The following is a 27,975-nucleotide window of genomic DNA, read 5'->3' on the forward strand; positions in this document are numbered from 1 at the left end:
CGGTGGCGGTTTTTAGGTATAGATTTAAAACATTCCCAGTACAATCTTGGTAATTTTGATAACGCATGTGTATGGATGTGTGCAGTAGGAAAAATCTGTATTTTAAACAACCGTACAAACTGTCCACCTTATAGATAACCTTCCCCCTTTCCCTCAGTTTCACCTTCAATGATTTCATTTTAGGAAATGAGTTAGGATGAGTCTAATGAGTTTCAATAATTAGATAATCAATTATTTGATGATTAAGCTTGTTATCTTGAGGGGTTAAGGAAACTGATGTGCAGGACCTACATGTTCACATGCTAATTCAAAATGTATCTTTCTTTCATTGATTTGTGTGACATATGTCAACAAGGTTACATAAAGATTTATTTTTATGTAATGTCTTCATTTGAGTGATTTGTACATTAGGGTATAGTTAAAATATTCAGCATAATAGTTAATACTTCTATATTTATATTATATTTCAGGGGTGGGCACATGAGGTTAGAATAGTACATTATTGTAGAGGGATGATAAGGCACTTGTTATCCTTTCATATCTTTTCATCTGGAGAACATGGGCTATTTGTTTTTTGTTTTTCCAGGTAGACTACCAACTTAGGATACTTATTCCACACTGGCACTTTTTGTCCCTGCATTGCGACGCCCTTTGGTGTGCCAATGTCTTCAGCAATGGGTGTGAGGAGTACATGTGAGGGTGCAAGAGCAATTTATAAATTTTTAATTTGGCATACATCTATGTTTGTATGTGCATCATGTGTCTAATACCATTTTCACATCTGCATAAATTGTTACTATTTGAAGTTCTTGGGTTATTGAAAACTTACTTAAGCAAATTATATTTTTGCTAAGCAAGTTTGATAAACCTGACCTTGAAACCTTTTGACATTATTATCATCATCTTTGTCACATACACTACTGAAACCAACTATGCAATCAGTTATAATTTAATTTCAATCTGTATAAAAGATATACTCGGTTTTTAATTTTGGTTGTCATAGATAATCCTGTTGTTTGTCCTTGTGATTATCTCATGAATTCAAATAGATAATAATGAGGTGTACTGCAGTATTATAAAACATAATTCAGAATTAAATACATGGTAATTTGTATGATTGACCAAACATACCCTTTAAGCTACCGTATCGGTGGCGACCAAATTGAATAGATTCATACCAGGCGACAAATTCATGCAACGTGCCGAATGAAGCACACATTGTGTACATTCATGTGCGGCAAAGCGGAACCACTTTTCACAGCCTACTACTCCCTTAAGCGCGCTATCCTTCTTCAGCTGAGACTATTTCTTTTCTCGTTCAACTGAAACAATTTCTTTTCTTGATGCAATTTTTGAAATTCTGTATTTTGTGCATGACAAGGATGTGTGTTGCAATAGTTGCATGCATTACATTTCTTGTTCACGTAAAACAATTTACGAAAGACATATCAAGCATGCCCACCAAGGGATGTGTGGGGGTTATAGAATATGCACTACTAACTGTACATTCTGAATAACCTGATCCTGTTTACATTTTATATTTAGTTAAATACCATGATAGTTTTACACATTTTTTTAAATACAATACATGATAAGATAAATAAGGTTTTAATATTATGACAAAAACTGTTTATGCTATTTATCAGCAAACTTAGTAATATTAATAATCCATAGAAATAATTTAATGTAAATTAATTTAAATATGTTTATATCTGATTGTCTTTTATATTAATATCTAATCTAAATATTTTATTTTTTAGTTTGAGAGACATGTTGTTGGACCATGCTCTGAAGGAAATCTAAATTGAAAAAATCTAAAAGATAAAACAATATATTTAATATTAATTAATACACTAACATTTACTGTAGTACAGTAAGCCTTTTGTCAAAGTCAAACATTTATTCAACCAATACTGTAGATCATACAAATATATAATATACTTTTATAGATAATTATTATTTCTATTACTATATCACAAATAGTGATTCAATCATCACCACTTACATGTGTTTTCTAAATCACCAGTTCAAACATTCAAAGCTCATTATAAACATTATATCATGTGTGTTTTGTTTATAATTAGGCATAATAATGATATTATTTAACAGGTGTTCAATAATAATGCTAACATAGTTTTTTGCAAAGTGAGGATACAGAATAGCATAGTTTAGTAATGTATGCATTAATAGCAAGCTTTTGTTTCAGACGAATGTAAAATTGACCAAATGTAATCCTAATTAGGAGGGGAATGGTGTGTACTCTAGGCTTTCATCTTCATCGTCGAAAGTTCCACAATGAACAAATTGATTATTACGGAACTATGAGGCCTAATAGAAGCCCTACTTTTAAGTAGTGGCTGTGTGTGACAGTGGCTGTGTGATCTAGGACACCGGGGTAACCCCCCCCCCCCCCCCCTACTCGTCTCGAAAGATGTACTAGGCATATAAGCATTTTGTGTACACTGGACCTACGGTTAATAGTCCTTATCCGAGAAGACAACCAGAACCATGGAGCGAGGGAGGCTCAAACCTTTGCCAATATTATGGCTACGTATTATGGTTCCACTGTCTTAACCGCTCAGCCACTCTCATGAATGCGCAGAGAAATCTTTTGTATAAATTACCTTGTATCATCCGAAACAGAAAATCGCTATTCTTTCACTGCAAACTTTTTATGGACAGAGATATTTTTATCTTTATTGAGCAAATATATGGTGTTATAGTACTAGCATATTTGTGTTACATAACAGAAAAAACACAAATGAGTCTCTCAGTTGACAGTACTGTTTAAAAAATGTAATGTTAGAATGTTTACATGACTGAGTTAGAGTTTATTCATTATATGCTATGGTGTAACAGAATGGTTTAATTAAATTTGAATATTATGCAGTGAGACATTTGACATTTGAATTCTATGAATTCTGTATAACTACAACTGAAGCTTGTGTGTTCAATGTTGCTGCGTGTACTATGGCTACTCATAGCGAAACTTTCTCTATATAAGCATATTAAAGCGTGGTTCTTCCTAGCAACGCAACGTAGCGTAATTATGCAATAGAAGAAAATTGCAATAATTGTGCGTTCTCCAAATCAAACCTGCTTTGTTGCGTCAATTTTTGTTTCCACATATACCTTGACTTGGTTCACCCCACATACTTAACTACGCGCTGTAGTACTATGTTTCTTTTGTGCGTTGCCGTATGATGATTAAAATTGATTTCGCGTAGTGACTGTTTGTAGCACTGTCGGTTTCCACTTGTGATTACGCAATATGGCACTTTGCGTTGATACATTGTTGTGTTGCGTCGCTAATGACCTCGCTTTCAAAATCTGAACTGTAAGATAATTATTAAATCTGAAAAAGATGTTAAATCTAATGATAAACATGTTGGTAACAGTTGCTGGATGTTGAATGAGATACAAAATAGAATAAACAAAATGCTAAATCAAATCGTAAACAAATTTCGAAAAACATTCTTTTATAAGTATTGTGTAATACTATTTTTCATAAGAGGTTTAAGAGAAGATTAATTATAATTATTTTAAGTCAGTCAGATGGTTTCCCCCTACTGAATAGTAGTGAAACTATGAGTAGGATTTGAACCAATGACTTCCAGATTACTATAGGTCATATCTCTAGACCACATACAGTAGTTTGTGCTAGAGTTAGCCTTCAAGCCAAAGAAAGCATCAGGTACTAACACTACCATGATGATACTTTTTTTTATGTCAGGGAGTTTTGTTAAGTTTGTTCATGGAGGTTTTATACTTCCATGGTTTAGTTTATCTAATATGAAGATGTGTACAAATAATTTGACCAATTGTTTAAACCTATAAATTATATACACTACCTGTTCTTTGAATGCAACATTACTCATTCAAAAGTAATACAAATAAAAGTTCTAGAAAATGAAACAAAACAGAATATCAAAAACTTGAATGATGACAAGTGGTTACAGCAATCAGTTGTAACTTTAGTTTATTAATATTAAACATTTCTTTTGCATTTTTATACTCAGCAAATCTGATGTTAAAAATTTAAAGAAATTGTTCTGCAAATGGTTAAAACATAATTAATGAAAATTTCCCAAATAATTTTACATTATTACAGTACATTGCAAAAACTGTAATTTGAACAATTAGTTAAAATAACTAATGATTATTAAAATTATTCTATTATTTAATATCTCAATATATAGTTACAAATATTGAAAACAAATTTGATTGAATACAAGTCTATCATCCAGTGCCTTCTTTTGGAGTAAATTAAATTACTGTATTTATATTCTAAGTTACAAACTAGAAAACAAACTATATTGAATGTCAAATAAAGTCTATCATCAGTGAGTTAAAGCATTATAATTTATATACATTTTGAGACTGAACACCTACTCAAAATCAATGATAAATGATGCGGTCTGGGCATGGTTTCAGCCAGGCTGTCTTTCAAAACAAACAACATAATTTTTTCCTTAATTGCCTCATGTTATATGTCACTTTACAGTGTGTATTTACTGCCTATGTAAATACTCTTGTAATAAATTAGTATAATTATATTCATTGTGCCATAAATGAATTATGAGGTGAGCAATTAATTAATTAATTAGTTTGATCTGCCCTAATCTACAGTGATCTTTTATAATAATTAATCTATGAAAGTGAATAAGGTCACAATTTATGATTACTGTGGTAAATGAATACCATTAAAAATGCAGTGACAAGTGATGTTTGTTACATATGTCATGTATTTAAATGATATATGATTACATTAATAAGTAATGCAGAATTAATTGACATTATTATACAATACATTTTGCTGATATTAAGGTATTAGTTAAAATGATCATTATTAATTATTAAATTAATTCCTCTCAAGATACTACTAGCCGTATTGGATGGGTACCATCTAATTAGTAAATCATGACCTCTCTGCGACCTGCTTCTAATGTAGAGAGAACAATGCTGAAAAGTATGTCATGTGTCATCGCAAATAAATTGGTATACAAAAAAAACATTTTTCTGTGAAAATTTGTTGTTCTGATCACTGAATGACGAAAGAGGAATTAAAAGGATATAGTGCAAATCTTAGGTTTAATGCTATTATGGATATATAATAAATATAATTTGTTTAAAATGTAATCATAATTATAAATAATAATTTCATAATTATTAAAATAAGGATGACGATTACTATTCAAATATTAACATATTATATAAAAGTGAAATTAAATAATTCTGTATTAAAATGACACTAATTTTTAAGAATAATAATCAAATACAAATATGTTTATTCATCAAATCACATGTACAATATGTTTTAGAAAAAGAAGACAATAACGAAATGGGGTCTCAGGAAACCAGAAGAAAAAGGAACCCCAGATTACTTTTCAAAATGATAGTTCAAGTTTAACATAAAAAATAGACAATCTAATTTGTATATTAACATAACTTGTCCTATTCTCAGTAAAATCTTGAGTATGTAATTTGAAATTAACCTTAAAACCAAATTGCCAAATATCCCAACCCAATCCAAAAACACAGGAAGTGATGTAACCTGTCTACGTGCCAAGTGAAGCATCACTTCGTTGTCATGGTTATTCTCCTTGTAGACTCTCTGGGAGGCTTGTTGGTTAACTTTTTTCTAGAATTTGGAATCTAAAAATAATTTAGTTTCTGAAGAATGTTTGTGTTAGAATGAAATGAATTTTTCTTTTAAAGGCCAGGTGCGGGCAAAAAATTTCTATTGATCATACATTCCAATAATTATCGATCTATAGTTTCCCCTATGTTTCATAATTTTTGGGATTTTATTTGTGTTACACGAGCTTGTTGAAAAAAAGCACTTTCTTATCAGTGGGGGGATAGTTCAAATTACACAGTAAAATCTCTATTCTTTTGTACACACATTTTGTAAATAGAGCGGCATTTTAAAAAGCTATGAAAACTAAACGGTGTGGTAAAAAATTTTATCAGATGACTAAATATAGGTAATATAACTTGAATTTTACATTTCTGGTATTTTTATTTAACTTCAGATTTTATTTTCATGTTATAGCAAAAATTATCCACCGTATATCCACCATCTTTTTTCACCTTCTAGGGAGTCACCAGACATGTTATTACATTAGGTTAACTACCTAACTACTGAAAAAAAGTATTCCTGGTTTTTATGGCAGAATATTGCCAAATTTTGTATTTGACCATATTAAGGGAAATTCATGTTTTTTCGTCTTGATTTCTGTTACAAATATTTGATTTATGTACAATTAATCAGATATTATATTTAAAATTCATGCCTGTACCTGAGCTTTAAAAAAAAATGAGCCGGTGTCAGCAAATCGTAGGCCTACATTTTGATAAAAACAACAATACATAAAAAGTATTTGAATATAGACTGGGGTCAGATTTATAAAACTTCTTAATGATGTCACTATTTTAAACCACTCTGTCACCACCTGACTTAATGCTTTAAAAGTATGAAATGCAGTATGGTATATCAGGAGCGGATCCTTACAATAGAGCGCTTACATAACATTATAGTTAATAGGAAGGCAAAAATAAATGTCAAAACGTTTCATTTTAGCTTTAAACAGGGAGGTATAAACCAGTGTAATTTTATGTTCTAATGGTAGCAAAATATGACTACCTAGGATAATTAACCGTATATTATCAAGAAACTGTTGTTCTTGACAACATAATAATGGCTAAATCCTGTATGTCACTGTACAAAAAGTATTCCTAAAATTCTGTAGATTATAAAGGAAGTAATGAGTGCGCCCTCTATAATAGATGTATCATATTCTGACGCTTTAATGCTTTTCCTACTGCACCAAGTTTATTCATTCAATATTGATAATAGTGGGATATCATTATGCCACTTATTGCATATATTACCTTGCCTCAAATTGTTAATAATTTAATTAATTATTAATATGAATTGCAAGCATACATTTATTTAAAAAACTAATGATAGTTATTAAATTGATGATACGAGGGGGAGAGAGAGAAGGAGAAAGGGGTATAATATAATAGTAGGGATCATACTAGCATGTTAGAGGCGTAAGTACAAGAATCATATTGCTTGATTGGATACTTTACTTTCAATGTCTCGTCCTTTGGATGGGATGTATTTGTAAGGCCATTTGTCCTTGTACATACATATTGCACAGCATTTGGTACACTATTTGATAAAGAGTAGGAGATGGTCTCATGGTGTGCTGATCACGGTCTTCTTGGAGAACATCCTTGTACTGAAGAGGTCACCTAGTATAAAAAAACATTTTAAAAAATCAAAATTTAAAACAATGTAGTAAAGAAAGAAAAAAAAGGTATTGATGAATTTGGCAAAGAATTAGTAAAGAATAGAACATCTGAAGAGGTCACCTAGTATAAAAAAACATTTTAAAAAATCAAAATTTTAAAAAATGTAGTAAAGAAAAGAATATCTGAAGAGGTCACCTAGTATAAAAAAACATTTAAAAAATCAAAATAAAAAACAATGTAGTAAAAAAAAAAGGTATTGATGAAATTGGCAATACAAATAGAAAAAAAGTAATAGACTATTGGTAGACAGATGGTAGTATTGGCTTTGAGTTTGTTTTGTAAATGTTGGCATTAACCATGTTACCTATATCTTGAATGAGGTTCAAGCTATGTTATTAACCACATTATATTATTAATAACATAAAAAAATTGGTTGTTGAATGTTTTGACATAGAGTTTAAGGTAGTATTTACACTTTAGGAAATCATAAGTTTCCTTGCCTACCATCCCATGTGTAAAAAGCAGCTGAAGGTGTTTTTCGTACGCTGTTTTTCATTTTTGTCTTGTTGTATTGTTAATCAAGAAGTTCAACTTTCACATAAATATTACAATTAATACAGGATAGAAAGTAGACAAAACTAAACCAAATTGTCAAATTGAGTTGGATGAACATTATTTGAATTAAATCCATGTTTTTAAGGTTTTGACAAAATAGAGGAACAAAACAGAATATTCCAAAATTGAGTCTTGCCAAGTGATTAAAACAACCATTTGTATTTTGGATTTCTATAGAGTACAACAGAACACTTTTCTAAAAAAATAGGTGTTTTATATTCATGTGTGTTAACAAATGTTATTAAGAAGTTAAACCAAGCAACTTTTTCTTTCAATGCCGCTAAAAACAGCAACACAAACATTGTTTAAATGACTTTCATTCTATTATCACGGAGGAAAAAATAATTTATTTTTTCCTCCATGCTATTATGTAGTTTTACACTTATTTTCGCAAGTTAATTAGATTGGTAATGGAGATGGTGGTCTTTATGTACACACTATTTAATAACTGTTTTTCTGGCATCACAATTTCACAAGGTTTACTGTGTTATGCTACTATTTTCAGTGCAAATATAACCTTTTACTATAATATTTTCATGAGTGGATTTCAGTTTTAACATGTCATATCCTAACTTTTGTTGAAAAGAGGAAAAAATCTTAAAAGTGACAAGTGACAAGGTATATGCAGATTGATTAGGATGTTTCATTACTTCATTAATTATATTTTGTCTAATTCATTATGTAACCTGATTAAGTATTGTTCACAGTTATAACACATTTGTAACCTTAAGTTTTGGAAAAGTATGGCAATAAAAGTTGATATTTGATAATGGAAATTTTTTTTTGTAGAAAAATGTACATATATTGAGGAAAATAAATATAATAAAAAATATAATTAAAAAAAAAATAGAAACTAACAGAACTAGATGTGTTGGTCATTGGCTCAATGATAATAATATTATAATGTGCGCAATAATATGGTGTAAAATTTTACTATCTTTTAACACTATGAAAACCATCTGGACTGAAACAACGTGGTAATGGTAATGGTGGATGTTGCCTCAGTTTATTCTGCTGAATAAATTTCATTGAAATTAATTATTCGATAGGATGAGTTCAAAATTTGTTTGGGCATCAAAATTAAATACCTCAGGCCAAGATTGTTCTAAATAACTGTAAATATTGATTACTAATCAAAGATTTTCACATGTGAAGATAATGTATAATTTATTTTCTAAGCAAGTGATCATAATATTTCTACCAACTTACAGTATTCTTGAAATTTAGAAGAGGTTTTGAGAAATGTTGTGGTTTTTCCCCGGCTCTGTATGGGGGCAATGAAACCCAGGATGGTAGTGAGCTTTAGCTTAGTGGTTAACATGCTGGTCTTCCAATCCGAAAGTCCAGGGTTCAATCCTGACCTAGTGCCAGAGTTGTAACCCTGGACATTCAAATGAGACATATGGTTTCATACAAACTGTGCACGTATGGAGTGGCTGTTGGTAAAGAATAGCTATACCATTTGTCAATTTTATTTACTTGTTATTGTTGACAGTAAAGAGATTATACTATCTTTAAATTAAATAAGTGAAGTTACAATTACTACAGTTAGGTTAAAAGTAAAATAAAACATAACCAGAAAGTTTGGTTACAAATTAAAAATAATACAAATTTGACTTTAAATTTAATTTGACTTTAAATTTAATTCTACAATTTCCTTCTGGTTTTCATTATTCATTAAGTATACTGTCCAATTGTAATGCTCAAGGTTTTTTATTTTCTATATAGGGCCAAATTGAACAAGATATCGGTCACCAAGGATACACAGATTGTGATCTGATCAGTTTGACAGAAAATGTTTTTTTCTCTACAATTGTTTAAAAGAGTTATTATTATGTTGTAAAATTTAATATCCTACTAACAATACATTCATATCGACTATTCGCTTGCACAGAATAAAACTATAAATCATTCATCAATGTGCTTTCTTCACTTGTGGTAATACCCAAGTTTAAAATGTAACAATTGGTTAGGAAACAGCAGTTGCCTAATTTCATGGATGCTTGTTTAAATATACTGTAGTGCTTTGATTTGTGTTTAGTTTATAAAATGTTGTTATAAATTAAATATCTTAGCCAACAATCATTCCTTATCAGTTTTTAACATTAATGTTCAAAATAATATATCTTTAAAATGATTAAAAACATTCATCTGACATGGATGTTGTCTGCCCTAGTTTTTAGAATTATCACCAAGTTGTGATGCTTCCAGAAAGATCGAGGGAGGGAAATGCGGCGTAAGAATTTGCCACAAGGGACTCGTGAACTTAGGTATCTTCACCAGGGATACCTTCCAATGATATATCTAGGATCAGAGGCTAATACGCTTTGTTAGACCAAAGGGGGGTTAAGCTTAGAAAGCATTATGTCAATTAAGGGTAGCATTAATATTGCAGTTTATTGCATCGATAATGTCAACAATTATGTATTAATTGTTTTTCAATTGACCACGTGGGTATAGGTAATTGATAAACAGTATTTTGTAACTTACTCTATATCAGTAAGTGTACATACTAATACTGATGTCTAATATAATTTATTTGAATCTTTTAAGATAAAGATAGATGTACCAAGTACAAATGCAAACTTCAAAAGACAGATCAGAAAGAATATACTATATCATATGCTCATTTAAGGCTTAAGCTCTGTCTACACTATCAAACATTATGTGACAAAAAAATGCATAATTGGGCACTTCACACTTTTTTGTCAAACTAGTGCTTTAGGGAGTGGAGTAGGAACAGTCATGTTTACAACCTGGCACTAGGTCAGGATTGAACCTAGACCTTGGGATTGGATGACCAGAACATTATAATTACCAAGCTACAGCTCCAAAATTAATATTCTACTTGTGGTCACTTTTTAAAGCACCTGTTTTGTTTGAAATTCTGTATCTGTCTGTTATGATGTTATACCACTTCAACTATCACTCCTAAGGCTCTAAAAGTCTTGCATATTAAAGATATAGCATGATGATAAAATGTTGCTATTATTAAAAATCTAATACACTTATTATGTTATTTTGTCCTAAAGTGGTATTGTTACTGTAAGTGTATTAATCAACATATAGCTTTTTTACCTCACAATGTAAAGTGTTTTCTAAGTGGTAATTAATATACGTTATTCATGAAATATGCTCCGTCACTAGCATATAGATTTCATCCTAGTCTAATGGAAACTGTCATTTTCAAACACCATGGAAACAAAGCTGTGGGAATAATGGTTCCGTTAGTTGCCATGGAAAATATGCCAAGGGAATTGAGATTTATTTAATGTAATATATTTTGTTAAATGGTTTATCTTTCATTTCTATCTAATCCAAGGTTTTCATGATGAAATCTGTTACTTTGTAATTACATAGATATTGTAATATATTTTATGCTATTGTAAAGTTCATAAACACTAAATTCAATACCAACCAAATTTACATGTTTCTATAAATGCGTAAAAGACAGTTTCACTTATTACAATTTGACATTTTCGATTTTCAACCACCGATTACTGACTTTGTCATGTTAATTCATTGTGCGGGGAAATTGGGCCATATTCCCTCACTACGAACCTTTACACAGTTTTGATCATTTCTACTGGTCCAGGTGGTTGTTCATCTATGACACCATCTATTAATTGTAACAGTACTGCAATATCACATATTACTTGTCCAGATGATTATGGAACATACCGACACCATACGGGCATATTGTGAGCATAGCCTTTTCAAGTAGAAAACCATGTTGGTATTGGTTCCCACTGCCATAATACGTGCTCGGTCATGTGAGAAGAGATGTACTGGTGTGGTACCTCTTCAAAGTATAACATTGTACCTGTTTCGAGGGAACTATTTTTCCAATACTGCCTTGCAAAGTTATATTACCTTATTTTTTCATGGCATACAGATTTATATTTCATGAGTGAATAAAGTTTGATATTTGCAAAATGTTTCATGCTATAATTTTGTAGACATAACAATTTAACATGAAGCATACATTTGTGATTCCATTGCACTAATACACGATCAACAGTATAATTCAAAACTACACTCATCTAGAATCAGCGTCTGACAAATGATCATCGCTCTAATCCAAACCAGATCTAGATGTTTATCCCCTCGCATGTTGTTTAAGACACATGCGATTACATTAGGCTCAGCGGATTGGTCAGCTGTAAGCCTGCGAGATTTTCAGTGCTTTGTGTCATTTAAAGTGTACATAGTATGTAATAAACATACCCTGATTGTGGATTTCAAGAATCATAAGAGAGATTTTTAAATGATATAGATGATACATGTATGAATTTATTGTTGCTTGGACTAGATTGTTATGATTCAGGCTTCTACTACATATTCTTCTTTTATTGTCAAATCAAAATTACAAAACATGAAATAAGCAAAGACTGATGATAGACATGGGCACAAAAGTTAATTCAATTACTGTAACGCAAGTCCTACATAAATAATCATAAATTGAATACATTATGGATCACTTTAAAACTGTGTAAGTAATAATAATAATATTTATATTGATTCATATTTTTGTTTGTGATTGTACTTCCCCATATGCCCACAAACTATACTGCGTGTAGTTAAGTTGCGCTTTGACTTCTCATTGCGTTATGGATGGTAATATTTTTTTTTCTATTCCACTATCAAGCCTTCATCATAGGCAACTTTTCCAATTTGTAATTGGTTATTTATGTAAGTTTGGTGGTCAGAAATTGAATTGTTTAAATGAAAAAAAATGCTGATACTTTAAATTAATTTCATTAAATTATTGTTTTTGCAGATATCTGGAAGATGATGATAATTGTTAATCCAAAGAGATAAAGTGTTTATGATTGGACAGTATTCTGTTGAACCATTTTAAAGGTAAAATCTTAATCTTGTTTAGTATCGATATTTTAAAAAGTCTTAAGCAACATCTTTTTACTTCTTATTTTGGTAGGATAGGATAGACAGATGCCTTATTCACTTAAGCTTCTGTGAATACTGTTCTGGCAAGCTCTCATGGGAGCTTCAAAGTGCTGGAGAACGGAGCGGTGTAAATGGTTCCTCTGCTTATCATCTTTTGGTTATCTTAGGATATTTTATGGATCATTTTTATGTGTAAAGCGCTTAGAAACATTGTATTAGGTTAAAATGTAGTCCTGTGTATATTTGATTGCAAAGTTTTTTAAAAATACAGTATACAGCAGCTGCTAAAAACTCAACCCCACGTTTCATCTTTGTTGATACTTCGTAGCTGTGCGTTGCTATGAGGTATTGTGTTTTGATCGCGATTCAACAAGATCATAGGGCCGGTATTCGGGTTCAGGTACAATATTTGGTTAATACGTAATTACCTAGTAAATTTTCTACTATTATGCCACACATTTTTAATTAAAATGTGCTTGTTAGTATTTATAAGTTGTAGGTATTTGGGTTCTCATTAGTAATCTTAAGCAGACTTGATGAAGTGAAGTTTCATCTGTTCTCAGAACTTGTTTCTTGTACAGTATTAATCATCGTTGTCAATAATTCCACTGACCCTAATGCCTTTTCACAAACTAGTAACAGGAATGACCAATTGATTTTATTTCTTCTTGGTAGTATACCATCTCTCAACACTTATTCGAGCAGATTAGTACATGTATTTTTTAAATTCTTCATTTTTATTATTTTAAAACCTGATTTAAATGATATTTCGTGACAGAAATGACTAGGGATTGTAATCTTGAGTGAGCCAACGTACTTGAAACTGTCAGAATGTCCATTGGCTGAGGGCGCCATGATGATAGGTTCAAGGCTAAATCTAAGCGGTATTCTTTACACTAGAGGTGTCTGGCATATGGCCGTCTCAGCGGTCATCTCGCGTTCATCTTCAGATCGTTATCTGTCATTTCCCTCGAATGTCCAGTAGTAAAGTATTTTGAACTCAGTAAACAGTTATTGTCCCAGGAGGAATAATAAACTAATTTGATTTAACTGTCTTGCTTAAGTAATAATAGTATATTATAGACCTTGTCAAATTGAACAGAAAAATTATTTCTATTAAACAATTTTTTTTTTCCATTACAAAGTTAGTAGTTTTTAAATTGTTCTATATTTTAATTTATATGAATAAATTGTTCAAAAATAGCAGATTGAACAGTAGGGAAAAAATTCTATATAAAAATAACTGTATTTTTCCCTTTGAAGTTGAATAAAAATAATAATTCTATTATCGTTCATCAAAAATCAAGTATTATAATAAATGTTTGATTTATAATTCAAAATATGCATCCTAACACCATGACCCTTTCCCTCATTATTAATATAAAATAGACATTTTCAAAAGACAAGAGAATATAGGACGTTTACCCATCACACGTATCTTATACTTATTATGAACTCTTTAATTACGATGACCTTGTTGGCATCCTTTGCAGCCGCAGCAGAGGGGCCTCAAAAGAAGACACAGATGTACATGGGAGGAAGAAATTATAATTTGACGAGATTGTTGGAAAATTTTCAAGTTATGTCCAACCTAGAACATGATTGAAGGATTTGTCAATATCCATCATGGGAAAAAGTAAAAATCCGTACCGATTTGTTTAATAACTTTCTCTCTGCACGATACTAATCGCGGAGGATATTCTCTCGTCAAGATGTGTTTACTAAATGCATTCCTTGACGATTTAAACTATTTTTGACCCATGATGTTTATCGATTCGATCGACAGCAGTTTCACCGAGTTTCGTGGATATTTGATTGATTGCTTTCAGATAATTGAGTTGGCGTTTTTAGTATGTTACACATATACCTTACAATTTGATATTAAAACGTATGGGTTTTGTAAATTCTCGCCGGGATCGCTTAACTGCATGTCGTTTATGGTTTAAGAGAAAGATGTCTCGTCTTAAAATTTCTCTTGTATTTCATTTGGAATATTCCATTGTTATAGCAGGTAGTCTCTGAAGACATTTTGAGTTATGCGCTAATTTATATATTCCTTAAGTTTATTTAGTATATTAATTATTGTGTACCATTTCATTTTGGAAATTAACGTTTGTTTTGGTATGTCTAATGTTTTCCGTGCAATTTAATGACTATTTTTTATTTTTATTAAATCATGGATAAAAAAACAATATATTCTGTTTCTTATCTAAATCTAGAAAGCAGATAAACTTGTGGTGACTGACATGATTAAAGTAAGGAGTACAATGATACCTTAGCATACCCCATCTGACTCTAGAAAGTCTGTCTCTCCCTTATAGACTCCCTCTCTCTTACAATGTCATTTCCTAGAATTGATATTCTTGGCATGCCCATGTAAGTGTCTTTTTGGCATAGTTATCTTAAACATCAGTTTATTTTGTCGATTTGTGACTTGTGCAATATCTTTGTCCACTTCATATCGTTACATGTTCAAAATTTCTGGGGCGAGTCATGGCTTAATGTTTTTGAGTCATCTCCTTGTACAAATTCATGTTTTTTTTCCCAACAACTATATTCTTAAAATTGTTAGTTCAGTAACACTTGAAAATTGCCATTTACTTAGAATCAATTATTTTATTACTTAATAGTTTTACCATTGGTGAAGATTGGTGAAATGCACATCAACCGTTTGCATGTCCTGGGTTCTCTTGTACAGGGTGGAATAGACAGAATAGATGTTGTTTGGTGACAATCACTGCCTACAGTATCTCCAGTACAGCTGCTGCTGTAGCATCACAAAGCCCTAATCCAAATTTCCGTATAAATATTCAACAAAGGATTAGCGACATTATTTATTTTTTTACATTCAAATTTAAAGAAATGAAGTTAAAGAACAGAGTGCATCCATCTGTTGTTAGTACAAACTCCCACGTGTCTTCCTGTCTACCCGTATTCATTGTGGCAAACGTTGAAAAAATGTTGTTTTATACACTTCTTCAATGATATATAATCCTAAATTGGGGTTAATTGAATAAATACTATACTTTAACTTAAATGTATATGCACACATCCTTGGAATTAGAAGAAAATCATTTTGTTATCTGGCCATCTGTTTTCTCATGTCCTAGCAAGAAGACATCTCGTATCCCAGGGGGAAGTTATCAGACTCAACACCAGCTATGCTACACATGTATTAATAACAGGTGTGATAATGGAGGCTAAGGAATTCCAGGTGGCCATGCATGTGTGTTTATAAGCCATGTAGGTCAAAGGCCTAGCAGTGAATATTTCCAGCCATGACTCTATGTCTCATTCATGTGTTTTGTTATGTTCATTGACCAAATTCTAGATTTAGACTAGAACAGGAAAGGGTCACCACAGGTATATGGCCTGTGACGGACAACAATGACAGTAGCCTAAACCCCACCATGATTGGAGACAATTTTAAAAATTTGAACCAAGATGTCTTGAAATGGGACGATTCTTGTATAAAGCTGACATATTCACCACAATTAAAACAAACATTTAATTTTTTTATTTTTTATTTCATCTTATAAGACATTACAAAGGAAAACATAATACAATTTGATAACATTTGATTGTTATACTTTTAATATTTTTGTATAATAAATCAAGATAAACATCAATTTTGGTAGTTCCAGAGCATTCCACTTGTATGTGTACACACATTTGATGTTGATTTTAAGCTGAATGATTAACAGGTGTTCTTGACTTGAATAAGATATTCCAGGTGGCTTACTTCCTGATTGGCTCATTAGAATACATTCAACTTTTTGTCCTGTAATGCACTTTGCTTTTCAGTATTTTTGTTGTAAGGTATTTTACAACAAAATCTTAAAACCTTTTCCTTTACTTTTTATAGTACTGCTAGTTTCTTGTATGTTTTCTATATATCCTGTTTCTATAGTGAATTATCCATCTTTCTGGTTTGTATTTTTTGTTTATTGTTGGTTATTATTATTGTTTCTTTGGTTTTAAAAAGTATATAACCAAATACAGGTGTTGACACAGTTCTAAAAGAACTTTCAGAATTGTTTTAATTTTTTCCAACACTTTTCTGAGACTGACCTGAAGAATAACTGATCTTTTAACATTGGGATATCTCTGCTTGTTCTACATACTATTTTCTGTGAGTTTTAAAAATAAATTAGTATTTGTTAATTTAGCTTTATTTGTTTTAAACTCTCCCACTCTACATTTAGAAAAGGAACAAAGTTATTGAAATGTTTTTTCATATAATTTATATTAAAAATTAGCTACAATGATTTTTGTTTCTACAAGACACCTTAAACATATTTTAAAAATTGGACAAATTCTTTAATTGAATTGCCATTTAATTGGAGGTATATTTAGTAAACTTCTCTTTCAATTTATAATATACAATACAACATAGGAAATATATAGATTTATAGAGCAATTAGCATGTTTGCCTAAACTGTGATATTAATTATAGATACAAACAGGATTTGTGTAATAACGTCACTTTTTTAAAATGTCAATGCCGCAGCAGCATTATTAATTTATCTACAAAAAACTATCCACAAAAAAAATTAAATGCACAAAATAATATTGCATTGGGAAATGTATTTCAGACGTTTAGCTATTTACTTTACTTTCACTCTTAAAAAATGTTACATTAGGATAATTTTTTGATGAAGAAAAATTGCTCAAGGCTAAAATTCTCTCGGTCAAAGAAAAAATGCAGAGATTTATCTTTTGAGGTAATTATTGATACCTATAAATTGTTACGAGTTTTCCAAAAGTTCAAGCTTCCAGACAAAAAATATTAGATGAGAAAATGTAACTTTAAGAAAATATTTAGTCTAGTTTAGTATTTGTTTCAACTTTCCTATACAAATAATATCAAATTTTAACTACTGAAATAGAAAATAAATATTTGATATAGATGATTTATTAATCAAATATATAAAATTGTTGAAAGAATTATCGAAATTTAAATTAAATTCTCAGCTTTAAATATACTTTTCTATTGATTTTGATGTCGAATCAACGTGTTAAAGTCATTGATTTATGTCTTCATTGATTATTATATTTATGGATTTCATAATTTATTTCTATAGAAATTTCTACATTTTATTTTTTATTTAACAAAAATATTACTAACTATTTTTTATATAAAGATGTATTTTCCCCCTGAAAGCATTTGTTGAATATGCCATTTTAATGTCACATATTGTTATTCACTTTGACCAAAAATTGGATCAAAAAGAAAAATGATAAAAACTGTAATTTAAAGCATGTTTTGAGGGACAATACATCTTTTGAAGTTCAAAGTTTTCTTGTTTATTCTCTGTAAGTTAATATTTTGGAATTATTTGTTTGGTTTTTTCCAGTGTTTGTAAAGTCATTAAGGCACATTTTGGCCATCTCGGAATCTGTTTTTCATTCTGAAATGTTGCCTTTTTTTCAGACACCATCATACATTCATTTTTCTTTTACAGTCGACATTTTCGCTAAACCAACTCACCAATATAGAGAACAACATATTCACACCTATTAAACCAACTCACCAATATAGAGAACAACATATTCACACCTATTAAACCTGTAATTAAACTTCACTGTTAAAATAGGAACTTTGGTCCCCATAAGGGTCTGAATTCAGGTCAAGTTCAACTTATCAGCACAGGGTTGTTCTTCACTGGGTTATATTTGTAAAATCAATATGATACTGTATAAAGTTGGCAATGAAAAGATGATTTGGGTGTTATTTGTCAGATATCAATTTGATTAAGGGAGAACATGATTTTTGGAATGTTTCCAATTTGATTTAATGAATTTGATAAAAGTTCTGAAACTGTGGGGAGTTGTAAACCAAAGGACAGTTGGCTCATGCTCAAATGGTAACATATCCTTTACTGATTGATGATCTCAAAAAAGACTTTAAAAAAGAAGATATCCATAATTCATCTATGTTCTCCCTAATGTTCTCCCTACAGGTTTGAATGCCATTGAACTCATTAAATACATTGATCATTTTAAACTATTTCTACAGGGATTAGAATATGTTAATTGATGTATTAATAATGTAAGGAACCCAGCAGCATTGTTTTAAAATGATGCTATTACCATAATTCTAAAGCTTTTTTGTACAACTTTTGTATGTAGATGTCCACTTTTTTTTGATAAACATACTTTTAGACATTACTAAGAAATTTAGAGAGAAATTAGAACAAATTGAGGCTAGAATAATTGTTAGAGATGTTATGTAAGTAAGAGCAAATTCAGGTAAGTCTCTTTTAATTTGGTTAAAGGTTTGGGTTGTGAGAATCAAACAGCTGACTAAGAATAGCGATACCAAGTTACCTCATACACAATTTTGGGAATACAGTGATCGTGCTTGGCCCCTGTGGATGATGTGGGACAATGCATGTAAAAAAAGAACTATGTGCAACTTGCGTGCACTGTGAAGGATGGACCATTGCATAAGATAGTACACAGTTCAAGACAATTTCATGATAGTTTCTAAATTATAAACGTATAGGTTGAGCATGGTCAAGTTTAAACATTTTTCTCACATCGCCGGTCCCAATTTAGTCAATTCTTAGGGTGACGACCTTGAATTCTGGTATCCCACGTTTTAAACTTTTTTGGGGTTTAACGGTAAGGGGAAAACAAACAAATATAGAATCTATTATTTTGACCGCGCAAATGTGGGAATCGGCATAAACCCGCTCAAGATAGATACAGATTTTCGTTTTATGTGGGACAATTGCACACAGTTTTCTGCTTGTCTGTGAAAATTGGCTTTACGTCATCACAAAATAAAAATAGGTTTAATTATAGAGCAGGTGTTTTGTCAGAATTGTATGAAATGCATTGCATTGCAGGCTTGGTAGACAATTGTGTTGCCTACTTCTTTCCGAGTACTCCTGATGCTTTTTTTTGGCAGATAAAATATGGACAAAGACAACATGTTAATAAGTCTCATTGGCGAGTAATAAATGTCATGAATGCTAGTATAATGCATTCGGGAAATATATAGGACCGGCTCATACTGGCCATCGTGCAATCAAAGAACGTCATGGTTTCTGAGTCATAATGTCTATGTCTTGTCATGCAAAGATTATAAGTTTCTTCTGTATGTGCTATACCATCAAATCAATATTCATTTCATCAGGTTTGTGCAATATCTCTGATTTAGGTTTCACAATCACAGTTTATAAACATGCCACAGAGGACACATGTTGATATTAGAATTGATATTATTTGAATTTATTGATAAAAGAATACATATCTTTCTTTTATTTATTTATGTTATTAATAAACCAACATTTTAAGACTTGCTTTGTAAATCAACCAATGAAAAGAAGATATTAAAATGAGGTTGTATATTATAACTTTCCGATGAATATTTTATTTTTTTATGCGGCAAACGCTTTAATAAAAACATATCTACGATGTAAAATCTGATATAAAATTGATCACTTAATTCTTAGAAAGAAATCTCATTAAAATGTCATAAAAATGTTTGATTACCTTTTATGTAGTATGGTATTACAACTGCTGTCTTTTATTCTGTAGAAATTATGCAATTGTGTTAGGTAAAAGTTTATGAAGATAAAAGTTGAAAACTAAGCGCGAAAATTATTAGTATAGTATTAAAATATTAATTTTTAGTTATTACTTAAATAGTTATATTAGTATTGACATAAATATAATTATATTAAATTATGCAATTATTATTAATAAACATTTCTTTAAAAGAAACATAATCATATATAGATTTTAAATTTATATCATTTTAAAATTTGTTTTCTTATATACCTTTTAGTCTGACTTAATAAAGTTAATATTAGAAAAATTTAAACATATCAACACTAATAATTATATAGCAGTGACATGTTGATATTATTTTTAAAACAAGGCCATATACATGGCTGCAGTCGCGTGCACAAATTTGAGTTAGTGTTTACTGACCGACAGACTGACCGACATAGTGAGCTGTAGAGTCGCATTTGCACACGACTAAAAATTCTTTGAGGTCTCAATTCTTGTAACACATCTAATTTTTCATCCCAACAATAGGCTCTGGTCTTGTTGCAAATTACTATATGTCACATGGTATTTGGATCATAGTAAATACATGGTTTTGATGTGATATAGGCCCTGTTTCTATTCAGCAGAGAGTATGGTTTTGAATACCTTTTTTTTTCTTACCAGCAGAAATGGGTCTCCACAAAAAACCACAAAAAAGAACCAATCGTAAAAATCTGCCCCTTCTATGACAAATTGGATTAAATTCTTGGGGATCGCGATATGCGAAAAAAAGTAAATATGACCGGGATCAAATTGCACCTCCGTCTAACGAACTGCATTGTGGTATATAATGACGTCATTCAGAACAAACGCATATGGACGGAATCAGTTTTATTGGAGTAAAAATTGAGCTGCAACGCGATCTTTATTTATAAGCAACTGCCGATACCGGTTTCCAAGAAAACTGTTCTTTTTTTATTTTTCAATAGAAACAGGCACTTAGTTATGCATCTTGTTTACTGGTGTTTTGATTCTACTAATTTCCAAGATGAATCATTTTATTCAAGGTCTAACCACAAAGGGATCTCATCTCCAGGTTATTAATATTCAAATAAACATGACTTCTCACCTCATTTATTAGCTATGATTTAATTCAGTTGGGGTTATCAGTTCATCTTTGGACAGGTGTTGAAGGAAAGAGGTAATAGTAGTGTTTACAAGCAAAAAGAATTATTACAATTTAGTTTAATATTAATATGATGCAATAAATTTTAAGCTAATTATGTTTTGTTTTTTTTTATTTTAGTAAATAAATATTGATATAAAAAGTAATGATTTATAAATGTTATCTAATTTTAATCTATATATTTGATGCCCAGTAGAATTTAGAAATTACAAAATAATAAAAGTTAATGATATGGCACATTTCTTTTTTATAAACAGTACATTTTCCATAAAGCCATCCTGTTTTATAGGTGATGTAGTGTGGCTGCCATATTAAAGGGCCTATCAGATTATACATTTTTTTAAACATGTAGTATCTCGTTCAGTATATACCCCTTTCACATCGCCGAGCAAAACGCTGGATGGGGCATCAACACTGATGTTTTTTATTGTGTGGGCCCCTGTGTGTGTAAACTCTGGAGTGAAAGGGGTATAAAAGATCTTTGTCACTGTACTCAACTTTCCAGAGGGCTTCCTCACATTATTCTCTACTGATGTACATATAACAACTTTAGAGCATAAAAGTCAACCCAAATGAATGCTAACCATTAATTCTCCCCTTCCTTCCTATAGTTTAAATGGATACTTGTTGACTATGAGTCCCATGAGACTTGTATATCCCTCTGTTTTTTGTACCTGTAGAGAAAACAGGAAGAAACAGAAGAAACTCACAGCCTTGATTGATCTCAGTAGATATATTTTGAAGTTTATTTCTAAAGTGTTCTAGTTTTTGAAACACAAAGCTGGCAAAAGATTGCCCAGGCCAATACTATTAAAAGTTTGTATCATGGTTATTACAAAATTGTATCACCCTAAGGAATTAATGTATCTATAAATAACCGGCTCACATTACTTTCTTTAAGTTTTTACACTATTTATATAATTCTATTACTGTTAAAGAATTTGGCATTAATATATGAAAATCATGTGTTCTAGTTTTTGGAGCAATACAAAGGTCGCGACATTTTTAAGCACCCGGAACCGGGCCCGGAATTTGCTGCTGCCACCAGAAAATCCTAAAATCTAGTTAGTCGTTCACAAAAACTGAACAGCACCGAATAACAAATAATTTTTTGTGCGAACACATTATTGCATAGAATAGGTCAATGCACGTCAGTCCTTGAAATACTGGTACGTACCCTGCAAATTTGCTGGGTCAACTCCGGCCCCTAAAGCCCCGTTAAATCCAGACGGACAGCCATTAAAAACTTGTTAAGGAGTGATTAACTAGTTTTCCGGGACATCCCCCAGAAATTCAAGTTTCGTAAATGCACACATAGCTAGCTGGTAGAATGTGTCCTGGACCTGACTGCATATTGTTAGGCTGCTTAGTATACTATTTATAAATACTGTATCACCTTAAGATCCCTTGAAATATCTTTCTATAAATAGTAAATTGTATGCGGTCTCCTGTGTATGTATTATGATGATGTTCAAATAATTCTTCAAAACTTACTGGTAATCTGTTTTTACAATATCTTTGGCTTCGCACACTTTTTAAGTAACACATAATTATAGTTGAGGACTAAAATGGATATCTGGTTATTTTTGTATCATATGGGATTTAGTTTTTTTAATGTGGATAGTAAATATTTTTTGTTTTCTTTGTTAAATCTTTATTTTTGTTAAATTCTTTTGCATGTTGTTGAGTTGTTTTTATTTTTAGATATTGGTTTTGGACAAGTCATAAGACATTATAGTTTTTGTTTTACCAGAGTTTATAACGTTGTAATGTCTAATTAAAGTAGTTTAAAAGAACTTAAAACTATACATATATATCCTAAGGATATGTTACTTGAAGACCCTGGTATAATGTTGTAATGTCATATTTTGTTTAAGTAGTTTCAAAAGAACTTAAAATGTGATAACTTAAGATACATTACAGACCCTGGTAATGTTGTAATGTCCAAATTAAAGTAGTTTTAAAAGAACTTAAAACTACATAACTTAAGATATGTTACAGGCCCTGGTAATGTTGTAATGTCATATTTTGTTTACATACTTTCAAAAGAACTTAACATTTGATAACTGAAGATGTGTTGCAGAGCCTGGTAATGTTGTCACATCAGCTTACCCCTGTACTTCCTGTGGACAAATACAGGCCTGTAATAAAGCATTAAGGAAATAGAGTTAAGTTTTAAGTGACTCATGAACAATTCAAGAAATCCCTTAGCAACACTTGAAAACAAACTGCATACACACAAAAAAATAGAACGAAAAAAAACCAGTTATTAAAGGAAATATACACGGATAGATCTTGCTTGTGAATCACTGTCCGTAGTACAATGTCCCAGTTACTGATGGTTATCGTTGTAAAGAAAATCTAATTTCTGTCAACGATAACGAAGTTGGCGGCAGAGGTGAAAAGGCTTACTCGACATTGTAATTGATTGAATTATATAAGAGGAATCTAGACTTGAAATGATTTCTAGTTCAATATCAAAGTTAGTTTCATTTTTTTATATCTGTGTATGTGAGGTATTTCGCAAATCTAATTATGTTGCGATGACAGTTTTTTATTTTACAAAATGTTTTCAAAAATTGAAGATATTTACTAATTCTTTTATTGTTAATTATTTCCAAAGAAAAGGTTGATATTTTAAATTTATTGTAAGTGTTTAGTCCAGGAGTTTGTAGCTGCAATAAAGTACAATTCTGCAGATAGATAAATAATATCTGGTCCTTACTTAAAAGTAATTTTAATTGAAGATCAAAATTTGAAAAACCATTAAAACTATAATCTTTCATTGTTGGAGACTTACCAATTTTAAGGTCAGAGGTTCAAATCTTTTCCTTGTCCTTAAATTTAATGTCTATTCTGGATTTGAAGATTACGTTGCATTTCATACAGTGTTAAGAAATAAGATGGATGTTTGTAACAATATTAATTAAAGTGTTTTATTATATTTTATAGGTTTTTATTTTACAAATGAAGCATAATGATAAGACCTCCTATGGATAGGCACATCCAACAGACTAACAACAGACTCCTATGCATTAAAGAGGTAAGGATTTGGATCACTTCTGCTCAAGTTATCAATTTAAAGTCTTTATCCAGTTTATTAGAATATAATAAATCTCCACTTTTAAGTTTGTGGGTTAGATTCCTAATTAGAATTTAGATTAATCAATTATAATTAAAAACGAATAATCATAGTTTATGTTTACTATGTCATCAAATATGAATTAATTAGAATTAAATTAGGTTACTATGGTTTATTAAGACACTAAAAGTGGTCCTTAATTAGAATTAAATTAGGTCACTATGGTTTATTAAGACACTAAAAGTGGTCCTTAATTAGAATTAAATTAAGTCTATAGTTATGTTTATTAAGACTCCAACATTGGTTCCTAATTAGAATTAAGTCAATATAGGTTAAAGGTTATTGAGTAACCAACATTAGTTCTTATTTAGAATTTAATTAATTAGTCATTATAGTTTATGTTTATTAAGTAACCAAAAGTGGTCTCTAATTGGAGATAATTTGTGAAGGAAACACTTTTATTATTACTGTAGTACTATACTGTATTTCAAATCATGCAGCAAATAATCGGGGTAAAGATAATTAGTAGTACGATTATTACTTAGGTCCATTAGAAATTTAATTCCAAATTTATATTAGTAAAGATAATAGTTATTATGCATAATGTGTTTAGTTGACACTTTATCTTGTTTTTCCCATCATAAGCTAAACTTACATTGTTACTTTTTGTCCTGAGGTTTCATTATATTTCAACCAAATTAGGTAGTAAAAATTGATCTATCAATTTCTTAAATTTTCTTTAACAACCTTATTCCTTGCCAAGTTGTGTTTAATGAGATGACGAGACAGATGAATTAATGAATGGTTTTAATTCTTCACAAACTAGGGGTTCTACTAACCGTTGAGTGTAAAAACTATAAATGTTTCACAGATAAATTTGTTATTTTGCCGAGAGTGTAGTGTTTTCATTCAAAGCAGATGTTTTACACAAAGTTGACAGTTATGATGGTATTCAGACGCAATCATTGAATCATAGCTTATCAAAAGTAAGGTGACTTGGACGGGAGCGAACCCACAACTTCCTGACTCACTAGTGGCCAGGAGGTCATTGGATTCTTGCTCAATCTTGTCTAGTACTATAATGTTCTTTCTCACAAACATATTCATTAATGTTCAATGGGTATTTCATGTCAATGGCCTTTTGACCATCATGGTGATGACATAAGTATGACGTTTAATGTAAATCTGTGCAATAAAATGTTGAAATTAAAGTCATTTATCTATTTATCTGTTTGCTATGCTTTTGTATCAAACATTTTTTTTATGCATTATGCATCGAGTCCAATATGCAGATTATTAATGTTGATCTTTTTACATTTTACAATTATTGTATGAATAAATATTGTTAACAGCCTTATATTACTCTGAGTGAATGTAAAAAGTTAAAGGTGGGTGGGAAAAAATTACCTAGAGTGTTCTTGGGTAGATAATGTGTTGAAATTAAATAAGCTAGGCTGGATGGAAGACTTTAATAAAGTTTCCGCCCGCCTCCACACAGTACAAATAGTATTAATACAAATGCTTAAACCATAATTTTCTTAGATAAGTTTAGTCAGTTCTACAAGAAAAGGTATTAAGAGGTACTGTAATTAGAACAAAATTTGAAATGAATTAAATAAGTTTGAAGGAAAGGTTTTGTAAAAGGTACAGTTATTCACTGTTGATTCATTGCTGAATGTTACTTTCTTCTGTACTCGTTCTGTAAAAAGTTATAATGTTGTATGAATGTCATATTGCCAGCCATGTCATTCATCATTTCTCCAATACATGATCAATTTGAATTCATGTCAATCATAATAATCTCAATTAAGTTATGACTTTACTAAAGTTATTTTAAGAGTAATAATGTTTGCTTTATATTTATCTGTTTTCCAGCAACTTTGTGACATATCAACATTCCAGGCCGCAGCAGTAGAATTGTTGGAATGGTGTGAAGATCCCAGGGCATTTCAGTCATCTTTTGAGGCCTCGCTTATTGCGTGTTTAACTGTATGTCTACTTCTATTGATGTATTTCTCCCTTACCCCTCAATTACTGTACACAAATTAACATAACTCGCTGTTGATATTAAGAACCATAATAAATTTTACATAAAACATTGTTTATTCAATTTTTCTTCAAATAATATCCATTGCCTGCCAGTAATTATTATAAATCTATTATTATATACTATTATTATTATAGTATACTTCAAATAGAGCCATTTAATTTAATCTTATAATATATGTATTTTTAGAATAAAGCATTGTCATTTGGTACATGATTTAATATAAACAACATTTTCTTTTTAAACTACAGACAAATCTTAGCTAAAAGTGGGTTTTGCCAGAACTTTATTGAGCATATTTCGTTATTTTACCTGGAAAAACCAATAGTAGCTCATGCACACTCCCGAAGCAGGGCTAAGAAACGATTAAAGTTCCTTGAATTTCTTCTACAATGTTATACTAATCGGTCAACCACATGGGCACATCTAAACGTAGCGCCATAATTATAGGTATTGATGGAGTTAATTTGGTAGATTATACCAAAAAGATAATCCAGAATGTGTGTGAACACAACCTAATACAATGTAACAAAATTGTGATAACTTCGGTCCTCACAATGCTGATGTCTGCAGTACAGTAGAATTTGCAGATGTTTTTAAACTCTAAACTAATAAATTTATCTTTTGAATTTAACTTAATAAGTTTTGCTTTTTCCCCTCCTGATTTTAGGTTGTAAGTCAAGTCTCTGCAAAAAATGGTTACGATTTAGATATTGGGTATCGACTCCTTGCTGTGTGCGCATCACACAGAGAAAAGTTTTCACCAAAGTCGGCTGGTAAGTAAAGCTTCTCTTTCTCAATTAATTGTTAGACCAGTCACTGTTCTTATACAAAATGGTTTCCTTCTATGTTCTTCATCAATCAGATGAGTTATTGTAAAGTTGTTTAGATTTGGCACGTGTACATAAAAGAAGTTAGAACATTCAAAAGAGTAAGTGATGATTTCTCATTTGTGAAGATCTGGATCTTTTCTGTGCGTGCTAAAGGTTGGCTTGCCAAGCCATAATTCTGTGCCATGGATATCTCGTTAATTCATACTTTGGCATTATAAGTATTACAAATTATTAATATCAATTCATTACTCTTATTCTCCTCCTTGTATGCATTCCAACCTGACCTATAACATTTAAATTTTCATTTAAAAAAAATGTCTTAGTGTCATAGTACAGTAAATTAGAGAACCATACAGTAGGGGATATAAATGCCTCCCTCTACATGCTAGACATTTGACAACCTACAATTTCAGAGTTTATCTTCACTCCAGTAAGAATATGAGATGAAAAGTAGACTTAATTGACATGAACAAATCTATATTTCATGCACAGGACATCTTGATGAATCATATGTACAAATTGATGTATAAACTTACAT

General features: G+C 30.7%; 1 protein-coding gene across 1 annotated transcript in view; it reads left to right on the top strand.

The window, feature by feature from the left end:
* Positions 1-27,975, top strand: part of LOC144845835 (zinc finger MIZ domain-containing protein 1-like) — a 105,834-nt gene that overhangs the window by 16,386 nt on the left and 61,473 nt on the right. Inside the window, exons 3-6 of the mRNA XM_078703284.1 lie at positions 12,659-12,741; positions 24,428-24,518; positions 26,433-26,546; positions 27,275-27,380. Of these exons, the coding sequence (XP_078559410.1) occupies positions 24,453-24,518; positions 26,433-26,546; positions 27,275-27,380 (286 nt within the window). The 5' untranslated portion in view covers positions 12,659-12,741; positions 24,428-24,452. The remainder of the gene's footprint in view (positions 1-12,658; positions 12,742-24,427; positions 24,519-26,432; positions 26,547-27,274; positions 27,381-27,975) is intronic.

This window comes from Antedon bifida, chromosome 6 (genome assembly GCF_963402885.1).
Source record: "Antedon bifida chromosome 6, ecAntBifi1.1, whole genome shotgun sequence".
In the NCBI taxonomy this organism is placed as follows: domain Eukaryota; kingdom Metazoa; phylum Echinodermata; class Crinoidea; order Comatulida; family Antedonidae; genus Antedon; species Antedon bifida.